General features: G+C 36.4%; 1 protein-coding gene across 23 annotated transcripts in view; it reads right to left on the bottom strand.

Moving 5' to 3' along the window:
- DMD (dystrophin) overlaps window positions 1-23,246 on the bottom strand; it is a 1,198,278-nt gene that overhangs the window by 718,662 nt on the left and 456,370 nt on the right. For 17 of the 23 annotated variants that reach the window (XM_030020819.2, XM_030020811.2, XM_030020812.2 and 14 more), the window contains 7 exons: window positions 19,464-19,577; window positions 17,779-17,934; window positions 15,251-15,421; window positions 12,791-12,973; window positions 11,172-11,306; window positions 10,252-10,401; window positions 1,878-2,039 (listed from right to left, as the gene is read on the bottom strand). In XM_030020819.2, coding sequence (XP_029876679.1) covers window positions 1,878-2,039; window positions 10,252-10,401; window positions 11,172-11,306; window positions 12,791-12,973; window positions 15,251-15,421; window positions 17,779-17,934; window positions 19,464-19,577 — 1,071 coding nt within the window. The other 6 variants (XM_030020835.2, XM_030020824.2, XM_030020825.2 and 3 more) reach the window with 5 other exon arrangements.

The raw sequence follows: 23,246 nt of genomic DNA, 5'->3' as shown, positions 1-23,246 counted from the left end.
TTACCCGCGTAAAATTGATTGTTTACTCCCTTTCCCTCTAAGGATTTTAAAGAACTTCACGACTGAACTTCAGAGAACTTCAATATTTGCGTTAAATCTGTTCAGTCGTTAATTAAGTTTTTTTCATTAAGTCCCACTGGCATCTTAAAATAAAAACATGAAAGGGAAAAACTCAGCAGCCTCTATGCTGGTTTTCCTACAGTGGATATAGTATAATCAGGTGAACTTGACATCAGATAATAAAATCTCAAGAACAAAACCAAGTTCTGCAAAAGAACTGAGCTGAAATTTTCCCATGAAAGTGTGCTAATTGGTTGAGTTTTGTGCTGCTTCAGTTGTTGAAGTTCTGAATTACTTCCTTTTACACAGTCTGTAATCATTGCCAATAAGGTACCTGAGGCCGCGCATAAACCAGATGCATCCACGGGATATATGAAGCACCACCAAAAATTGCCACAATGTACGGGTCCAAACACACCAGAAAAAAAAGCACACTTTCCTATCAATTTTTTCTTATGTATTAGAGTTGTATAATTACAAGATGAGAAATTAAGCTGATACATCTTTAACAAATGCTGATTCGTATCCTATTTAATGAAAAAATTGTTTACGTTATTCATATTTCAAGGAAGGAGAAAAATAATTCAAAAGAGTCAACCAATAGCTAACATAGCTTAGGATTCAAACTGAAACAATAATTCGTCTGAATCTGATCCTGTTCTTATACTGACAGAAGTTAGAAGCAAATAAATTAGAATCAGTTTCAAAATAAGAGTGAACGCAAATACGATCCTATTTTCTAAATACAACTTTCTTAATTTATACACACACACACAAAAATATCTGCATGTACTTGCAAGCACACACACTATAGAAAAGCAACTGAAAGGTACATCTATCTACATTTTAATTCAAAAGACATGGAAACCTTTATTTTTAAAGGAGAGAAAACATGATTTTCAGGGCTACATATATTCAGCTTGGAATATATTTAAGATCATCTAAGCTACTCCATACAAGAAACTCATTTTTTAGAATGATTTAAAACTCTATAGGCATGCCAGAAAAAACACATTTGAATGCCTCTTCTAAAATCCTTCTAAAGCATTTGTTTTCAATTTCCCTGTGGCAATTTTTGTTTGTTTGTTTACTTTTGTAATCTGACTTCCTAAATTTAGCTGTAATTTACAGAAAAGTTGCTGTACATAATATTGTAAACTATTAGTAATTTTACACCAGAGATGTTTGGTTTTATTTAATTTGTATTCTTACCATTTCAATGCTGCAGTAAAGCAGATGTTACAGAAGAAAGAATGAAAGAGTAAAAATGAGAATTAGATGTACATTTTTATTTCAAAGGCTCAACAGACCATTTCTAAAGAATGGGAAAAGCTGTTTCTGTTAAAATTACATGAGCTGTAAAAATTGAAATATAAGCACATTTATGTGCACATCATGAAATAATTAACAATGTTGTCTATGTTTCAATAATTTAGTAACAATCCCTAGACCACGTAATCACCTTTGTAAAAGAGCCATCTAAGAGTAATGAAGATGATGAGTTTCTTCTTTCTAGGATGGGAACTGGATTTTAAAGAGTCACATTGTTTACCTTTGTCATTTTAAAATTATTGCGTAGTCTTCCATGACATTTATAGTTCTTTACATCTTCTGGACAGGTATATAATATAAATCAGAAGAAAAATTTGACTTTACTAGAAGATTAGCTTGAACTTCTCAAAGTAATCCTACCTAAAATTTACTTGCACTTTCACACTGATCATGTTGCAAATCCCTGTTATTAACGGACAACCAAACACTCTTCGGTTGATTGAGAAAACCAGTAAGCACACCAGTTCAACCTGTTTATAAGTTACCTGTGCTTCCTGAGGGACCTGTGCTGCATCAACTCTGTCTGCAATGTAGGCTGTTAGCTGTTTGTCAATAACAGCAAGAGACTCTTGGATTAAGCGGAGGGTTTTGTCAGTCTCCTGGGCAGACTGAATACTCTGTTCAAGACTCTTCTGTCTTCTCACAGCCTAAAAAAAAATGACAGTGTTATCAATAGTCACAGTAATAATGCATATGATACATTTTTTCCCACTTTTTTTTTTTTTTCAGAGAATGCAGGCTAAGAATCAAAAATAGTACTCCTGACTTGTGCTCATCCACCTTTTTGTACGATAAGTTGCGCATCTTTTTGCCACCCATTCAGTTCTTTTCAGTAAGAGACAAACAAACAAACAAAACCCCAGATTGTACAGACAAATTCTAAAAAATGTAGGACCCTGAAAAACCAATGCATGCATTGAGAATTTCTATACAGAGTGGTAGTTGGCAAAGCTGCATAATAAAACCATCCTGATCGTGCCGTCTTTCATTCTAGAGGCATAGCGGTCCTCCTGGTCTTATTATATAATTCAAGAGATTTTGTTTACTGAGAATAGGGTTACTGTCATCACAATCCCATCCGAGACAATCCACTTCAGTAAGTGAGAGGGATAAAGACTCTCTTGAGAAGGAGCTCTCTTATATGAAGTATAAATAGCTGTCTGGAACAGAGGCAATGCCTACTCTGGAAAAAAAAGAGACGGATCCTTTTCTTGTCTTGTCTGTGGACTTGCCCAATCTCTTACCAGTCTAACCATAGTCTCTTTTAGCCTAGGAAGTTGACTTTTGCTTCTAGTCCACCACCAGTGCCACAGTGGATTGCCTACCATCACCTTTTACACAATCCTTTTTTGAGGAGGATGCTTTCCTTTCAAAGGAGCTCACTTTATAGTTTACCAAATCTGAATAATAAATTTTCCTTCCAAGTTGTCCTTAAAACACACTTATATTTAAACACTTTACATAAATGGGTTAGCTTTAACTATTACTTGTAACAGTTTATGTTATATGTTTCTTCCATCCGTCATTGTGTCCACCTGTGGAGTCATATTTTACTTAGACTACAGCTTCTGCCTAGCAGAATTTCCGCTTTATACAAAGCACATAATAATACCAAAAATCTCAAATGCAATACAGTTTCTCTCTGTACAAGCCCAGCCATACTGCTGACGGCAGAATAAAGGACTAACTTTCTTTGACATGAATCAGAGGAGAAGGGAGAAAGCAAGCACTCTTTAAATAACATTGCTAGGTGTCCTGTCATTTTTCAAGTCAAATCACACTTTTTTCTCTTTGGTGAGCCCGCTATACTTTAATTTGATTTCATATCTATTACGAAACTCTTGCCTTGAACAAAAATCTCTCTCAGCAATTCAGTGAGAATATTTGATATATCTGTACCTTCTTCACGGAGCTCAGATACTTATAGAGCTTCACATTTAACAAATGGAAAAGATTATTTCTTGTGAGCATTCTTGCTAGCTGTTTGACTTAGTTAAAGGATAGGGATCCAACCAGTATTTACTATATCTGTGTTTGTAAGCTGCTTTGTGCTATTTCAAAACAGCTGATCAGATAATCTTGTATCACTGCCAGTTCCAGGAACCTTCTGGGGAACTGAGCAGCTTTACATATCAGACCCACGCTGTCACTGTTAATGGAAGCATCTGAGCCACTAAAGTATTATTACCCTACCAAATGAACCATTAAAACAGTGTAACTTCACAGTACAGTACTAAGGCTCGCTACTTAAATGACTTTTACCTTCATCTGATTTGAGATTTTTATATTACAATGTTCTCAGCCTGTTCAAAGCAGCGGGGTTAAAAATCCTTACTACTAATTTGTAAGCCTGGCTAAGATACAGTCATTCCCTACCTTTCCATTTCCATCACTATACAGTAGATTGAAAGACACATTAGATCAGAAACAGGGTAAGTAGCTTTCTACAGCCCACAGGTAAGGGCATCCTTCTGGAAGCATGGAAGAAAACCTCTCTGCCTTTACCGATCTCTTTGGATAACTAGCAGGACTAACCTACACACATAGTCCATTCATACCAAGGGCTGCAGCGTCCTGACGTTCAGAAAAAAATCACCATTTAAAACAAGACGCAGAGAAAGTTCCATTCTTATCAGTCATTAAAATAAGCACTTGCACTTTCTGGAGAATTCAATACACTGGACACAAATTTGGTGCTAAGTCCTTCTGAAAAACTACTTTTACAGCAATAGTTGAAGCTTTGAACCTTTGCTAAATTCTGACCCTTGCTAACTACTGTTTGCAGCTAGGCACTTGCTTAAGTACAAATAAATTTGCTGCCAGCCTCAGGAGCAGCCTGCATGCATGCAATGAAACAGTTATCGCTGCATGGAAACTCACAAAAAGTCTTAAAATTCTATGACAAATATGCAGTGATTGAAAAATTGTCATCTCTCTGCTGATATCAGCAAAACTATGTATATCAAAATCCTGTTTTAGAACACAACTGGAAAAATTAAAACATTCCCAAGCTCGTTGATCAAATATTAAAGCAGATAAGTTAAGAAAGAATTACAACAAATCCTTGCTTGAGTCTGACTGAATTTTTATGGCTGAATTTCAAACAGATATGAAATCAGATAAATGTATATGCATGCTTGTGATATCTTTATGTGCACACAAAGTAAGTATGTACATGCGCACACACAAAGACAAAACTTTCCCCTTTCATTGTCCTCAGAGAGAATGTGATTACAGCCTGAGAACCTGAGCGATATTTTTTATCTTCCAAGTGAGGTGAAAGTACACCTTTTCCAAAAACCGTGAACAGTTTAGATGAATGAACGGATGATATCAGAGCAAGATGTGAATGCAGTGGTACAAGAGAAGGATTTTTTGGCAGTGGGAGCAGAACCACACAGCCAAATGCTGGGAAATGGCACCTTCGCAGTTGTGATGATTTTCTCAGATATAAACGGGTGCTGCTTTAATTTTTTTGTCCATATTGCTTGCTGGGAACAGACTCCATCCTGCACGCTCACCTAAAGTCAAGCCTCTACCCTGACCCTGTTCAATTCACACAACAAATGTAACGAAAAAGCCTTCACAACAATCTTATAAAAGGTACAATACGCTCGTATAATGCACGATATTTCTCCAGTACACAACAGCTGACTCAAAAACCTAATCCTGTTCACTCAGTCGGGCCCTGGCACTATCGCTCGCATTGTAGAATATTTATCAATTCAATCAGGGGAATGCCACAATATGGAGGAGGCTTCTGCCTCTCTTTCAGTAGAAAAGAGAGTTACTGACGGAGGTAAGCATTAGAGGGCTTTACAAAAAGAGGCAGACATACTACACACATCTGTAAACAGGACTTTCAAATTTGTCCATCAAACTATGTCTGTGCATGTGAAAATCTATATATGCATATTTTTAAAAGACACGTGAAAGTCAAAAATTTAGATACCTATAACATAAAAAAAATTATATTTTATGGTGTTCTGTTTTGGGGGGTTTTGTTTTGGGTTTTTTTGTTTGTTTTTTTTTTTTGTTTGGGTTTTTTTGTTTGTTTGTTTGTTTCCGCTGAAAGATTACGGTTTTTCTATTCCTCTGTGGAAGAAATAGATAGTTTAACGTCACAGTGTATAAATGGGTCTGAGGACGTAACAGGAAGCCCTAGCTGTGCTATCAGATCATAGTCAATAAAGCTGAAGGCTTTGGTCTCTAAAGGGAAGTGTCTGACAGTTAATTGCTAAATAGGAAATCTCAGGAAAATAACCAACTGTTTAAATATTTCTGAGCCAGTGAAATGTTGACAGCTGTCAAGGAAAATAAAAACAAACAAAAAAATCTGCTGTTAGGCACTATCAGAATGAAAGAGAAAAGAAGAAATATTCATGGACTGAATTTTTTATTAAAGTCTCTACAGTTTTTTTATAGATTTTTAGTTATTTTTTATAATTAAGCAGAACGTTTCATTTTTATGATATGGGGTATTGCATAAATCTTTTTACAGTTTAACAAAGATCAATGGTAAATGCAGGAGATGGTAACATTGCATAGTATCCATATAAAATGCCATATTAAGGGAAAGGCTGCACTGAGAGACGATCAAATATCAGGAAAGCTGGAGGTGCTCAAAGAGTTGCTTACGACTATAGCTCATTCTTTGATGTTGAATGTTATAAAGCTATATTTACAGACATTGCCGCTTTTTCCTTAAATAATACATTTCACGTATTTAATGACATTAGTCACACATGCAGTTACTAAGATGTTGGTTAGGGTTTTATGGTTAAAACCAAGCGGAGTTTTGTTGTTGAGGCAGTACTCAGTAGTTGTGCTGTGGGAGAAAAATAGAACAAAACCTTCTGAAAATTTTAGCACTTTTACTACAGGGTATATTTATTTAAAACGCAGAAGCAAAATCATTAATTAGCTTGTACGTTATAGCTCATGGAAATGGGTCTGTTAAAGGCAGAAATATGTTAGCTCTCTTTTTTGGCTCAGTTATACTCTCTAATTATTGAGAAATGTTACTGCAGGGTAAAGTTAAAAAGTTAAAAGTTAGAAAACTTTAACTTTAAAATTCCTTCTTAACTTGTTTAAATTACTTTAAAATTTAACCTAATTCTTGGCATTACAATGGCTGTGTCTGAGATATACAACAACATCTCTGTACGTTTTGCATCAAATTGTTAATGTGTTAATCTCCGCTGTGTGTTTGGAATCAGAGTGGATTACTGTTTAGACTTAAACTAGAAAAACCTTTTATAACATTCAAAGCATTCATTTTGGGCCCAGGAATTTTTAATACCCTCCAAGCCAGAACTAACTCTTCTGCAAATTCTAGTAATATTTCACAGCGTGTTTTTAAAGTAAGCGCCTACAAATATTTGACCTTTCAGCCACAAAGCGATATTCATCTTTGATCAACTGTATTCCAAACTGCAAACTATACCAAGGAGGACTTCTTTATCTCTTTAGGTTATCACTGCAGACAGATGGTGCCTCAGAACTTGTAAAAGCAGCCCTCTTAGCAGCCTTCAAAGCAATCACGTGGAGATGGGGCATGAAGAATTCTCCCTCCTCTTGAGAGGAGAACAAAACAGAAAAATTGTGTCAAATGATGAATGTGTGCTCTTTGAAAGAAACAAAGGGTAATCTTGAGGGGAGTCCTAAAAGAAATTAAGAGACAGTCCCCAAGAATAAAAATCTAATCGAGTGTAAAGCTCATCTGAACGGTGATGTTTTGTACAGGTTTTTGCAAGCATAGTCAAGAATATCTAGCTGACATTTTTGAAGTTTGCTGGACAGGATGTAAATCACTTTCAGCATTACAGGGGATGATAGCCACTTGCAATATTAGCTTGAAGTTCTTCAGGCAACAGTATTTTTTAGATCCAATATATAGAGTTGTAAGTGAATCAGTCCTTGAAAAGGAAAGATAGGGTATATGTCGCTTATCGATCAGCCCCAGATGTTCAAAAGCAAACTAAACACACTCAGTCTTTGTTAACTAAAGAAGATAAGGCATACAAACATAAAGCCATTATCTGCCTTTAAAAATTAATCTCTATCTCAGTAGCAATGCTGTATTGTCTTGCGGCATCATTCATATGGTAGTGGTTTGGTTTGATTGCTTTATTAATAGTGATTAAATATTTCACATATCAGTTTCTGCCCACATGAGCTTATTGTCTTGGTAATTACCTGCACAATTATTCAAATAAAAATAAATAACTTAACCACATTAGGATAGCCTATTAGTCTGTCTGAAGTAGAAGTGACCTTGAACACAAGCTGAATAGTGTTATGTGCCTGCAATGTATTTTTATGCAAGGAGACTGCATGCTGTTTGGATTTCAACAGAGCTACACAAAAAGCACAGAAAATTCAGGGTCAGGAATCTATGAAAAAAGTGTGTGAGACCAGTGGAAAAATTAATAAAACATTTTGTTGTAGAAATCATACAGTAAAGAAGCGGTGTGACTGACTCGCGATTGAAATAGTTTCTTTACAGCTCTTCTATTCATATACAGATCTCACTATTAGTATTTGACTACTAAATATCAGATCAAGCTTTCAGATAAGGAGGGGGCTGTCCCCCCTTTTTGTCTATATTTAAATTAAATTGGAAAGCAGTGAATACATTTCTATTTTGCTTATATATTCATCCAAATTTTCTCCAGAATTTCACACATCTTCATGTTGTACTTTCACATTTAACCCCTACAGCTGGCATGAATTTTGATTTAATGCCTATTACTGTGAAGACTGAATAGTATTCATAGTATTCATACATGACTCAGCAAGACTATTTGAAAGTCCTGTTTTCACACACTGGAAGCCCTCTGCATATTCCTAGTTTTCTCCTCCAAGTCAGGAAAAAAACAACAGATGCCAAGAAGCAGAATTCTAGGGAATGTATCTGCTTTCAAACAGAAGTTAGATGTAAGGAAAAAAAAAAAAAAAAAAGGCAGGTATACAGAAAGTTATGTTTAGTTTTCTATTATGACACTGCCCAGCAATATGGGACTACGTGAACACCTGCACTGCACCAGAACTACCACCAGGTAGTTAGTAGAGGGAACCAGGCTCTTTCCGTCCCCATCCTTCAAGTTTAAGCTCAGAGCAGCTGAGGACCGCTCCTTAGTTTTTACTGTAGTGTTTTTACTTCCACTCTTTTCAAGAACAAGTACCTTTCAAGCACTGCGAAAGAAGCAAAAACGTCATCATTGTTATGGTAGATTGTTATCATTCTAACACATCTGGTTTCCCAAAATCTTGACTTGTGCATCGTTTATCTCACTGAAACCGAGTAACTTTTGACTGTCTTTGTAGCTCATCTTTGAACATGTTCTGGTTCCAATCATAAAGAGGGTCTCCGTGTCCTTTGCTAGGTCTCTCCCTAATAATTTCTTTCTAATCTTTACCGAGTACTGAGCTGATATCTTCCTGATATTTCTCTTCATAACTCCAAGATCTTCCTTCTGAACAGGAACAGTCAGCTCAAAATTTACAGTTTCCTATGTGAAGTCAGAAGTCCTCCATGAGTTTCATTTTTCATGTATTTGCACAGAATACTTCTGTAATTTAACTGCCTTGTTAGTCTGTCCTGTAAGGTTGTTCTGTGTTTGGTTAGTTTGTCCCCATCTTTGTTACTTGTGTGCTACTAGTAGTTGAGCTATTTCCTTATGTATCCTTTGGTTGTCTTAAAATTCCTTAGTGAATTCTGTTTGATCCTGCCATTATACACATACACACACATTTGTATTAGTACGCACACAAACATATGTTAAATAAACTCCTAGTATTAAAAGTAAATATTCATGCACAAGTATCACAGTTTTGAATTGATTTAACAGCAAAAAAGTATACTGTCCCACTAGTGGGATCTGTCAAAGGATTAGTAAAATTTTTTTCATGGAGTCTAGCAAAGATTGCTAGATTTGACTCTCCTTGTGCTAACCACGTTTCTATATTGAAGTGTCTTTATAAAATCTTTCATTGATACAAAGACTCTTATTTATTATTTAGTAAAGAATATATCTGTAAGAGAATGTTACTCCTGTATTTAATTTTGAAAATAGTTTGCTTCTCAGTAAGAGTTTTGTCAGAGAAAGCATCTCTAAATATGCAACTGAAGATTAAATCCACTAGATGGTCACTTCAATTTTGGAATTTTAGGGTTACTTGTTGTACTGGTTTTGGCTGGGATGGAGTTAATTTTCTTCACAGCAGCCTGTGTGGTGCTGTGATTTAGACCGGTAAGCAAAACAGTGTTGATAACACAGGGATGTTTTAGCTACTGCTGAGCACGGTGCCTTCTCTTTCTCACTCTGCCCCTCGCAGCGAGGAGGCTGGGGGTGGACAAGAGGCTGGGAAGGGACACAGCCGGGACAGCTGAGCTGAACTGGCCAGAGAGCTATTCTGTACCACACAGAGCTATACTCAGCAATAAAAGAGCGTTGGGGGGCAGTTTTGCCAAAATTGCCATTGCTGGGGGACTGGCTGGGTGTTAGTCTCCTGGTGGCAAGAGATTCGTTTTGCATCACTTGCTTTTCCCTTTTTTTCTTTCACTTATTTAATCGTCCTTATCTCAATCCATGAGTTTTCTCGCTTTTGCCTTTCCAATTCTCTGCCCCATTGCACAACAGAGACGTAGGGAGTGAGTGAGCAGCTATGTGGTGCTTTGCTACCTACCAGAATTAGCCCACCACACCTATGCAAATTGTCCACTTCTGAAGTAAGTCTTTGTTTGTGTACTATTTAGGAACTCTACCAACAAAATAACTTTTTTTTTTTTTTTTTTTTTAATGGTGCTAGACTGTCAGCTGTTTAATGGGAAGACAGGTTAATTATTAAATATACCTCCTGCTGAAGTTCTTCCCATCGAGTATTGAATTTCTCAAGTTTCTCATTGATCAATTCATCCAAGATTCCACCATCAGTTAAAGTCTGAGCCAACTCCCGAATCTGATTGCGATTATCTTCTGGATGTCTCATTAAACGTTCCAAAGACTGAAACAAGGCCAAAAAAGTAGTTTGTTTTCCTTTCTGCAAATAAGATTCTACAGAACCATCACAACTTTCCTTAAAAATGTAAGAAACTTCACATTTCATACACAATAAAAGTAGAGAGAAAAGATAAAAATATTTATGTCCCACATCTTGACAACAAATGTTCTGTACTACTTATTACTGAAAACAAAGAAAGATTTTTTGCAAAGCAATAAATTGGGTGCTTGATTTTAAAAACATGGACTATGCCCAAATAGTTCAGTGGGAGTATTTGTGTACTTAAAAATAAAAAACTTGCTTCATTATCTGAATGGATAAAGTTTGACAGCAAAAATGCATTATCAATGTAATGCTTTGTATTTTGATCCACTAAGAGTACTAACTTAATTTCTACAAATTTGAAAGGTTCCATGAATAAAAATTAAGTAATAATAAACAGAGTTGCAGTGCTAGGATGAAAGCCTGCTCTCTCTGAAGGCTTCAGCATTTTTTTGACTGGCTTAAGTGAGGCCATATGTTTTAAGAACATGTATTTTCTTGTCACCAAAAATTGTCTATGAAATCAGGCATAACACATTTAATTACTCTGTTTCACTTAGGTGGATTTGAATTCAAAACTTCATTTGTTGAATCAAGAGAGAACATAGGACTTTCCAAATATTCTGCATCTTACTCATATGTAATGTTGATTCATAATTTGTTTTGAATGTAATGTGATTTACAATTTATCAGTACATGATAAATGTGATATTATTTAAGTCAGCACTTACATCTAGAGACTCAGAAATCTCTTCTGCACCTCCCTGGATATTTTCCGTTGCCTTGAGTTTCAGTTCAATCTCATTCAACCATTTATTTTCTGCATCCAAATATGACAATAATTCACGCCAACATGCCCATACCTCCTGATGGAGAAAAAAAAAGTTTATTGAGGTTGAAAATCTCACAACTAACTTTAACTTACTAAAACATTGAAAACATTGCACGCTTCATGCCCAAAACAACATGGTTGATATCTGATGGTTACAGTGCCCTAGAGTTGATTTTTTTCCCAGTATTTACATGTTCCAGATAATATAATACACAACCAAAACATTTTGATTAAACAGAGTAAACCACAGAAGATAACATGAAAGAGTGATCACTTCTGCAAACAAAATACAACTTGAATCTTCCGTCTCATGAATTATCCACTTTATAGGCTTTTCTGTAAAATTTTATTGTAATATATAAAAATGCAAATTATCAGAATTTTTAAAGACTCATGTTAGAAGTTTATGTCTTTATTACAAGATGTAGTTAGGTTGCTTATATATTCTGTATATTAATTACTAAAAGCACAGGTTCATAAAATGTCTAAAAAACAGCTTTCAAAAATTCTGACTGAAATCTCTACGGAAATTAATTCTAAACCACATTTAGTGCAATTTATAGACCACTTAAGTGCTGGAGTAATAAACATAATGTTGTAAAATGAAATTATGTTCTCATTCTCCTGGAATTAAATTATTGCCTAATATTTTATTTTTACAGTGCCTGAAGATACTTAAATAAGCAGATAAAAATGGCACTTTATACACAAGCAAAACATTTAAACTCTCCATAAATCACCTTTTCATTGTTCCTTTTTTGTCAGTAGAAGTTGAAATTATTTTATTGAGATGCATTAGGCTGTTTGTAGATCAAGTTTCCCAGAGTGCAATTCACACAACAACATCAATGATCAGGGGAAATATAGATTACCAGCTTAGAATACACACTTTTTCCACAGTGAAATTGAGAGGAGATAAATTTTACCCAGGTATATGATCGTCCTGTACAAAGTTAGCTGTCGCAAATTAGTTCACAACGGAAAAATAACACCGAATTCACTGTGACCACTGTATAATACGCAAACAGTCCTACGGCAAGAATCTGTAGTGGAGTTGGCCAAAATGGCAGGGTCAACTCAAAACGCATGAGACATATTCAGCTTGCCAGCAGATCAAATGCTGCTCCTGTGCTGAGATAACACCACGTGTCCAGCTTCAGGGCCATTTAATCAAAATCCTTAGCCATGGAGGAAAGAAGCCTAGAGAAGCTGGTGAAGACAACGTCTCAGAGTTGCTACAGAAGCCAGATATTTGGCTTAATCTCAGGAGGGATAAGAACCCTGAGCAGCCATTGCTGTCTCCCACCTAAGAGACATGTCTGAGGCTTCTCTCCAGCATATATGATTCTCAAAAAGATTCAGGTATATGGCTCATACCATGTAGTATTTGGTATATGGTTCATAAAGCGATGAGAGCCTTGGGCTACTCATGATCCCATATGATAACGCATCTTTGCTCTCTACCTTACTTTTGCAGTTAGAAGGGCTATAAATACAATGACTGACAAGATATCCAACCTCCAAAGTTTTGCACTTTCCATTCAGTCTGCTGCAGAGTCGCTGGTAGCTGGTAATTAGAACATCGAGCTCCTTTTTCAAAGCCTCATGAGCTGCAGGTGGAGCCTTTGCTATAAAATTATTCACAGAATCAGTAATAAGCTTCACTTTTACTTCTTTCTGCATCGCTTCCTCCTTTGCCCTCTGGAAAAAAAAAAGAAAGTTGTAGTCTGGGTTTAAGAAGGAAATTTAATAACTATTAGAATTCTCTCTGACAGAATTAAGTCAGAGAGAAAAAAAAAACCAAACAACCCCGCAACAAAAAAACAACTCCAAGAGCCATTTAATTCTCAGACTTTCTGACACCCAACCCCCTTTTCTTCCATTTTGTTGCCAATGCACAATACTCAACACAATTTAACATCACACAACGATTTAGTTTTCTGGAGCTCCCAGAACAGTAAAACATTTCAGTATTTTTTTTCCAAGAAATGCTCAAAATACTTTTGCCATAATACCTCATGAACCACAAATGAAAAAAAGAAAAAAAAAATCTTTTGTGTTACAAATTCATGTACCCAGGTTTAAAGGTACAATCAAAAGCAGCAAGACAGAAAAAAAAGAAAATAATTCTGTCTGATTTTCCTCTCCTTGCCACTGTCATTAACCTGCATTTAAAGAGAAATTGCGGAAATAATTTTTCTCCAGTGTATATTTCACACTTTTATCAGAGCATTAATGTTGATTTCACTCTTTTACTTTACAGAGGCAGAAAAATCAGTGCCATTATTCACTGCCAGTGAACATTAACCTAACATGAACAGAGGATAAAGTGAAAAGGGAGCATCCTCCTAAACAGCACTTTCTGTGTTAGACCCTAGGCAGAGATGTTTAATAAAGGACAGACATAGGAAATACAAAGATCCATGGAACACAGAGAATCACAAATGGATGGTGAATTAAACCCAGTAATTAACAAATCCTATGTAAATGATCAGGATCCACCAACCTGCCACCTTTTCCCTGTTTTAGTCAGTGTAACCAGAAACAACTGATCAATCCAATGCCCAACTTTCTTCCTCCACCTTTTGCTACTCTCCCCCTTGTTATGCCATCTCATTAATAAGATTGTCATACCTAGCATTGTTTCCTCTGAGGGCTTACAATGGGATCGTGTCTATGACTGGAGACATACCAGTACTGGAAACAGAGGGATGGTATACAGAGTGTCATCAGCGTGTACTGGTCTTTGCAGGAATTTAAGCTGAGAACTCCCTGGCTCGAAAATATTAAAACAAAACCTTGTTCCTGACAACCTTCTTTCTCTCTGGGTCTGAGGAAGTCCATGAACCAGAATAATTGGGATCACAATGAATTCTGGTCCAGATTTTGCCTGTTGTGTGACAGGAGAGGTGGCTGCAAGCCTTCAGGGAAAGGATCACCAGGAGCAGGTGAAGGGATGCATGACAAATGATCTGGTTATTTGCATAGGTCGAGGTGTCACAGTTTGACATACCTGTACTTCACCTGGAAGCACAGAATATTCACTAGGAAATCCATCATGGGGGTTGTGTCGAAATCCGTACATTTTACCTGTTTTATTATGCGGTGCAATGTATAAATGTGAGTTTTGTTATTTAATTACTAAAAAAGAACTGTATCTCTAGAGCAGATGTTTACTTTTGATATATTTGTCTCATTTACGATGAATTGAACTTGTTCCACATATCTCCATATATTCTGTATATTCTGACTGCCATCAAGTCATTTCTGCCAGTAAATAAAGAGATCATCAGTTGCATGGTCAGATACCCTCAAACACTGGCAAAACCCTATGGACAACAAAGAGTTTGCAAACAAAGTGTTGGATAGATTGTTAAGGCCATATAACCTGGCTTCCTGAATAGCACAGACCAAACAATTCACTTCTGAAATAAAAATCAAGCTCACATCCAGTGGCTGAGCAAGAGTATATTAGTGTTTTTGTCCACAGGCCATATTCATCCCACATGAAAGAAACATTACTGAGGCTAAAATATGCTGTTCCTATATTGCTGTATTGAAAAAATAATAAATCATGCATACTTAGTACATATCAACATGCATCCTGAAGCCCTAAATCTTTTTTCTTCTCTGTCTCTAATACAAAGAGAAGGCAAAAAACCTGATTTCACTCTATCAGTTAACTGTTGCTAATAACTGAATCTTAGGAATTATTCCTTATGTAAAAGAATGTTGAAGCTGGATCAAAATCAAGTATCCAATGAAGCAGAGAAAAAAAAGCGTTGCAGTATTGTGAAAGATTAAATATCTTCCAATATATTCCAAATAGAAATTACTTCAAGCCACCTACTACTTTAAATTTTAGGCTAACAAGTAGATGTCAAAAGGCACTTTCCTAAAAGAGAGAGTAGACTTTCTCTACAACGAAAGCTTCAGAAAGAGTTTAAACACAGCTCGAGGAATTAGCTCATCTTTTACCTTCAGTTCCTCAACAGCTTTCTGTAATTCCTCAGGTGTTTTATACTCAAAATCTCTTTCCAGATATTCTTCCTCAGCTTGCGTTATCCATTCATGCATCTCTGACAAATCCTTTCTGAGACTCACAGTCTTATCCAAACCACCTTTTAATGCTGCCTTCTTAGCATAGGCCTTTAAGAAAGAAGAGATTACATGGTACTTGGAGCAAGGCTACTGTACAAACATGACAATATTTTAGCCTGAAAAGAACCAAATTAAATCCTATACTAATAACATTGCTGTAATTAGGCAGATGTTAACAAGTAATTAGATAGATATTAATAATAGGTAGTCACGAAAGCATTACACATGTGCATACATCCTTTTTATAGTGAGTCATTGCTACGCAGAACAAATTTTCAATAATCCTAGAACAGCACTCTACACCATATGCTGAGGTCATCAGAAAACAAATTGAAAAAAACATCACCCAGGGACTATTTTCTAAAAGATGTAAAAAGAACAACCACACGAGACCTTGAAAGTGCATCCAAGGATGAAACCAGAGGCTCTTGAGCTATAAAGTCAGATGACCTTCAGACCAGTTTGAATGCAACTTGCTAGAGAATAAAGCAATATGCCTATCTTTCTTCTACTGACGAAGTCATTATTGAATCCCTCAGAAAGGTGTATATCCTAAAAATAGGTAAGTGAAAAAGGAATCTCCTACTGGAAGAAACTACTTCTCTTAAAGGGAAAAATACTTTTGTTAAATCCTTTGCCAATCACTATATAGCAGTCATATAACTTATGTCATACAGCTCATGTATAGAACTAGATGATATTTAAGGTCCCTTCCATCCCAAACGATTCTATGAATTGTGCATCAACTTATCAAAATTGTCCATAACTGATTCAGCCATTGGCTGAGCCATTTTTCAATGGTATAAAGAAGTTTGCAACAAAACCAGTTAGTTGTACTGGTGCCATTTTTCAGAGTTGGGCTTGCAGAGCTGATCACTCCAATATCCTGCACTGTGATGCTACTTCAGTAAATGTTATTTTCAGTAGCATCAGGAGGAATTGTGTCTTAGTATTTGGTCTTAGTTTCTGACTGTTACTGGTTTTGTTACTCATCCTTCAGGACTGGCTGTTAAACATAAATGTTGTTCTACATAAATGTTGTTTTACAGAACAAAATAGAGTAACACTAAAAAGGTGATGTTCAATAAGTATCAAAGCAGAACCATATGTGGCCCTGCAAAATTGCCTCTTCCTCCGTTACAGCACCAGAAGAGGGTATTCTCCCATCACCTGGAAAGAGCATCCGAATGCCAATTGTCAGCTCTCACAGTCATACCAACTGCACGTACATCAACTCCAGCTGACCTTTCCAAATCCTTTCAAGAAATCCCCACAGACCAAACTGATTTTTGTATTCACTGCTCATGTGTTTTAATAGCTATTACTGAAGAAGTCGTGTTAGAAATGCCCACTGAGAGGCAATAATTTGTGCTGCGTATTGAATGGAACTATTACAGGCAAATTTTCAGGAAAGTCAGAAGACAACTGTAACAGACTTCTCAACTCATAAGGCATCACTTGAAACTTCTGTGAGAGAACTGCAAAGATATCAAGTTTATTAATATTACAAAAAGAAGCAATTAAAAACTCCACATTAGTCAAATGGGAAAGACTACAGAACTGGATCAATAAAATGTCTTACAGATTTCAAAGATTAACTTTTTTGATAACTGTTTATCTGAACAATATACAGAGGCTATTTTTCACATGTAAAGTGAAGAATAAAAATCTTAGAAAGCATTAGACCACCTTGAAAGGTAAAAATACACGCTAAAAAGGTAGAAAACAGAATGAACAATTAGAAAAAAAAATACAAAATGAGATGTTTCCTTTGAACTATCATAAAGAATCCAAATGCCACCAATGAAATAATAGTAATTTTTAGCTTCCTTAATCCGTAAAATTATTTATTAAGAATGTCTTTAAAACAAAAGAATGGTCCTTTCCTGTTATGGCCCATTCTCTCAAATTCGTGTGACCATTGGAGACTGTAATTTACACACATGCATATGAGCACATACTCTTAATTCCAAGCTATTGAATTCTGAACTCTTCACTGCTTTAGTGTCTTATTTCTTCTAGAGTAATGACACGTGAGTACAATGATGCAAAAGAAAATGTAACGCTAAATACAGAACTGGATTTTTTGGCAAATGCCTATATACCGCTTCCAGAAAGCTAGTTTTGCAGGAGCCATAAATTACATTGCTGTTAAGATCTAAGATATTAGTATATAACTTTGTTATAAAAATAGTAAGATATTGTATTATAATATAAAGAAATATACTTCACATGCATTGCTACATGGTAAATAAAATTCCTAAAATACAAGTTTAATTAATGTGAACCAAATATGTCTAAATTCTGTTTCATACCTACTGGATATGTATCGAAAGACAAATTCTGCCAATGAGAAACCTGATTATGAATTTAAAATTAACCAGTCACAGAAGGAGACTTGATACCTGTTGGCAAATGTGTTCCCATTGAACATTGAGATCCTTTAGTTCTGTCTCTATTCTGGAAGCAAATTCTGGCTCTGCTTCACTCTTCATTTTCTTCCCAACCTCATTAACACTGTTCAAACTGGGCTGGATTGTCTGGATATCATTTACTAAAGCCTAAAGGAAGAGCAGAAGATCAGGCAAGCAGCATTCACACAAATTTTCAGATATGCTATCCCTATCAAAACATGTCTACATGAGATTCTGACGTGTCTTTGGTCCAGATCCCCAGTCAAATGAGCACAATTAACAGACTTGACTACGAAAATAAATAAAAAAGGAATAAGCAGCTGTAATATGGTAAGCTCTGCTATATCAGATAAAGTTTATTTGCAAAAATATATATTATGTAACTTTCAAACGTTACGTATATACTATATATGCACTCATATATAAAGGTATATTGCATATATTATATCTATTACAATGCCTAGATCTTTTATTCACATTTGTGAAAGAGCATCCCATCATAATGGTGGAAAACAGCCACCTTATTAACTACGCCAGCACTACCCTTGGGTTGGTAATTCACCTGGTAACTTCCTTAAAATGATCTGATGGGTGATATTCTCTGGTTATGTCTAGTTATTAGAATTCTATTTGTGGTTGAATATTATTTAAGCCCTGAGGTAGTTCTAAATTGCCACTTCCAATTTTATTTCCTAAGGCCTTCTTCAGTGCTGCAGATGTTACCTGGGCTTCCTACGCAGTGGAAAAGGCTGGAAGTGTAAACACATAAAAGATGATGAAGATTTTGGTAGCTTTATTATATATTTGACAGTAATGGCTAATATTTGTACAAACTCTTCATAAATTCAGGTGACAGATTCTAAAGGAGTTACATGTAACTTACTACTCTGTAGAGATAAGACCTGCCCTATATAATTTATAATCATTTTTATTTAAATAAGGGGTAAGAGAGAAAGTCTGAGGAGCTCGGAGTTCTCCAAGATCAATATGTATGTTCCATAATATTTACGCATCCTGTCAGAACACTTACAGAACCTGTAAATTCCACTGAACATATAGACAGGGACTATCATGGATTACAAGATTCACCGCACTTACACACTCTGTTGGGAAAGGCAGAAGAATTTGTAAACCCTGTGATGGAAGTATCAATACTTCATGATGCTTTAGAACTCTGCTGGGACAAAGTCCTGGAACTTGTAAGTGTAGTGAGAAAAAAAATGGACATAACTCACAATACCTGCAAGTTCTTTCGGTACAGTCAGAAAAGCTTGTAAATAATGTGTGAATAATAGATCAGGAGAAAGATCTTCTGGCACAGATTACTTATAACAAATAAACATGCAACGTTTGTAAATGCAACAAAGTAAATAAACAGTAATCTTAAAAGACTACTAACTTATTTGCTGCAAGTACCCTCTTTGATGTTTTGCTCCTGCTATAAACACATAATGATACCGTCACTGTATGCCTCCTCTCTGTATTAAAGTTCCCAATTTTTTAACAGAATTTTCCTTCAAACCCAGGAAATGCAGGAGGTTCAAATAGCTTGAAGAAGAAAATCCCCTTACAACACAGATTTATTTTTAGGAACAGTAATCATTTGTGTAACTTCTGTATAAGCTAGGCTCACAGAGAAGAATCAAATAATTGCCAAGCAGGCAGGGAATACTTACCGTACATTGCTCAAGTTGCTTTTCCAGTGCTTCTGAATCACCAAGGGCAGGCCACTCTTCCTTCAGAAAAACATCCACTTCAGCCATCCACTTCTTCAGTGTTTTAGTGTCGTTCTGTTTATTAAAAAGACATTTTATTACATTGCACAGAACCTGACTGGCACTAGCGTAACTCATCCTGGCACTATGACTAAAATTCATCGCAATGTAATTTCAAGATTATTGAACTGTCCGAAAAATACAAACACAGCAAACAAGCAAAACCAATTGTATCTGGGACTGTCATCGACTCTTTAGCCTGCACTCTGACCATTTTTGCCCAAGTTTAACGTGTCTATGAGTGGGCAATTTTCTGGCTCTCAAGTTTATGCCTTCCAGATATCATTTGTGTTTAGATGCTGCATGCGTGTTCATTGGTTCCTTGTACGGCTTCAGATGACTCATAATTGGAAATTAATTCAGGTTCACCTATCAAATCCTCCTGTGCTTCAATTTCAATTTCAGGCTCCTTTTGGAAGTTGCATGCTCTATTGCCTATTTCTTTACCAGAACACAACACAGAAAAACTCCCTTACTACTCAGAATGAAAAAAAAAAAAAATTGTAACTGAAACAGTAATTGAAACAAATTCACTTCAGAAACTAAAATCATATAATGACTCAATGAATCATTTCAGAGACTGGCTCTTAGTCTCTGAACTAACAGTAATTTAGTTACTGTTTCTAGCACTTGAATATTTGTAATCAGTAATTTGCTTTTAATAAATAAATAAAAAAAGCTGAACACAAAATGCCTGAAGGGAGGGAATGTTACCAGTCCCAGGCAACATTTCATAGATCATCCAATACCTTGAAAGGTAGAATGAGATTTAAAAAATGTCTCTTAAATGTACCTTAAAATGCCACCTTAGGTAAACAATTAGATGCAGATGTTAAAATAAAAATTATAAGTGGCAAAAATTTGAAAGGAAAATTATAAAGCATTTGTTCATCAAACTGTTTTCATCAACAGCAAACTACAGATTGATATTATATGCTGAAAAGCTGAATTAAAGCACAAAAAAAGACCTTTTGTTAGAATACAGACTGTGCCCTAAAGTGTATACAAAAATGCCTTAGCAACTATTACGATAGATAACCAAAAGGAACATTTGCCTAGTGTGCTTGATATATTTAATAACAACAGGCTACCTTGGAAAATGAACTGAATTAATAAAAATAATTATACCAAAATTATCAGTATACTTCAGAATGGCAATTATTAAAACACTGTTGAAGTGTCTACTGTGCATTCCATTATCAGTCAGTAAAAACAGTTCAGAATCATATTTCATGATGAAACTTTAATACCTTTACAAGAATACTTTAAGTATAGTTCATTAATGCTGCAAAATATAGATCTGATGAAATTTACTTAAAAAGAGATCAGTCTCCAGCTACCAATGAAAATCGAATGTATGACTTGCACTTTGAATCAGACTGTAAATGCATTTTATTTATTGACACTGATTTCATCGTATCCCATGCTGACGCATTCCATAAATTGCAACAGCTAAAACAATCGTCTGGAAGAGAAGTCATTCAAGGAGTTGAAAAGACAATGACTTTTATTTTAACTGTGTACTACAGTGACTTCAGCAATAAATATAAAGGCTAGGATTTGTATGCAACAATAGCTCACATAGCTTGAAAACTACGTGCTCTACGCACAGCATGGTCATGACGTTCAGGACTTTCTCCTTTTAGGAGTAGTGGGGGAACCTCTAAACTTCTATCCAGAAAATTTGGGGGGGGGGGGGGGGGGGGAGGGAAAACAGAAGTTTTAATTTCTCAGGCAATTGCAAATATTTCATTATACCACTGATAAAACCGCTTTGCAGTTTTCCTACTTATATTGGGTTCCAGCTGCCCCCAATGGACCCACCGCAGGACACAGCTGAGCCCATGGTCACCTAGTGACACCTCTGTGATAATATAGTTAAAAAAGGGCAAAAACGCCAGAGAAGCAAAGGAGGAGAGGAAAAAAAGTGAGAAACAACCCAAGGTGGGTGAAGAAGGAGGGGGAGGAGGTGCTCCAGGTGCCAGCGCAGAGATTCCCCTGCAGCCCGTGGGGAAGACCACGGTGAGGCAGGCTGTCCCCCTGCAGCCCAGGGAGGTCCACAGGGGAGCAGATCTCCACCCGCAGCCCGGGGAGAGAGGACCCCACGCCGGAGCAGGGGGATGTGCCCTGAGGGAAGCTGCAGCCCATGGAGAGCCCACACAGGAGCAGGTATTTCCTGAAGGGCTGCAGCCCGTGGGAGGACCCACGCTGGAGCAGGGGAAGCGAGTGAGGAGGAAGGAGCAGCAGAGAGGAGCTGGTACGGCCCGAGCGCAGCTCCCGTTCCCCTGCGGCCCTCGGCGAGAGAGGAGACGAGTAAAGCAATGGAGTGCGGACTAGGAAAAAGAGGGAGAGGGAGAGGTGTTTTAATTTCTTTGTTTCTCACTACACAAATCTATTTTAATTTTCCCCAAGTTGTGTCTGTTTTGCCCATGATGGTAACTGGTAAGTGATCTCCTTGTCTTTTTTTCAGTCCAAGAGCTTTTCCATCCTATTTTCTCCCCCTGTCCTGCTGAGGACAGGGAGAGAGAGAGCAGCTGGGGCATCTAGCTGCTGGCCAAGGTTATCCCACCATACCATTAAACTTCATTTCACGGCCAGCTTCAAACGCCAGAGAGGTAGCTAAGGAGCCAAAGCTACAATTTAGAGCAAAGTGGCATTTCACTAGCTAAATTATAAACAGTACTGATAAAATGTCTTACTTTTTTTCTATAATGAGGTTTTTTTCCCTCTACAAAGCAGAAGTGTAAGAATACTTTGACAGAAAATTTATTCCTGACCAGACAACTCTATTGAATTAAGCTGAAAATAACAATTACAGTTCACATGCTACTGTATTATAATTCACAACACGGAGCCAATAATGTTCTACTACCAGCAAACCAAAGCCAAGGACAGAAATATTTGAAGTTGTAAACAGAAGAAATACAGAGAGACAACACCGAGAAGAAACACGCTGTGAGAACACAGCTTTGAGTATGGCTGCAGGACCTCAAACTTCAGAATTTTCTTTGTGATATTGCCCATGAGTATGCAAGTGTTCATTTGCATGGGGGTGAGGAGAGAAAAAGATATTAAAAAAATTTAAAAATACTTTCTCCATTTTTGTGACTGGTTGATCTGAATTCCTTTGAAACCTGTCCCTTGAAATTATATAGAAATAGAAAAGGAATATGTTAAAAATGGACTTATTTTAAATCTTATAACAACTAAGTCATAGACATCCCTGTAATGCTGATACATGTGATTTATAAATAAGTATAAATAGCAGATCCTCACAATGAGAGAAAGAGCGTAAGGTTCCAAAGCTGTCATTCTAAATACCAGAAAATTCACACAGTTGTATAAGTCATATACACTTCTGCTTTCTGGCAACTGCTGCCAAGATACTACCGTATTACAAATGACTTTAATTAGGTAAGTGAATCCATTAAAGTCAATATGGTTACAGCTACTTCAGCTGCATGAAAAATAAGTAGAGGAATATTAGTAGCAATTTCACTGAAATCAAAGTTAAGCTTTGCTATTGAAACAACATAGGCAGAAACAGCCACAAAATCAGAATTCAAAGTAAAATCTTGGACCCACCACAATCAAGTGAACATTTTAATATATTTTATGTATTGTTTTGATATTTCACTTCGGTGTTACTTTCTTGAGGTGTATAAATGCGTTCTGTGCCTGTCC

Source organism: Aquila chrysaetos, chromosome 7, assembly GCF_900496995.4.
Source record: "Aquila chrysaetos chrysaetos chromosome 7, bAquChr1.4, whole genome shotgun sequence".
Lineage (NCBI taxonomy): Eukaryota > Metazoa > Chordata > Aves > Accipitriformes > Accipitridae > Aquila > Aquila chrysaetos.
Note: the sequence above shows the minus strand (reverse complement) of the source record. Positions and strands in the feature narration are given on the sequence as shown.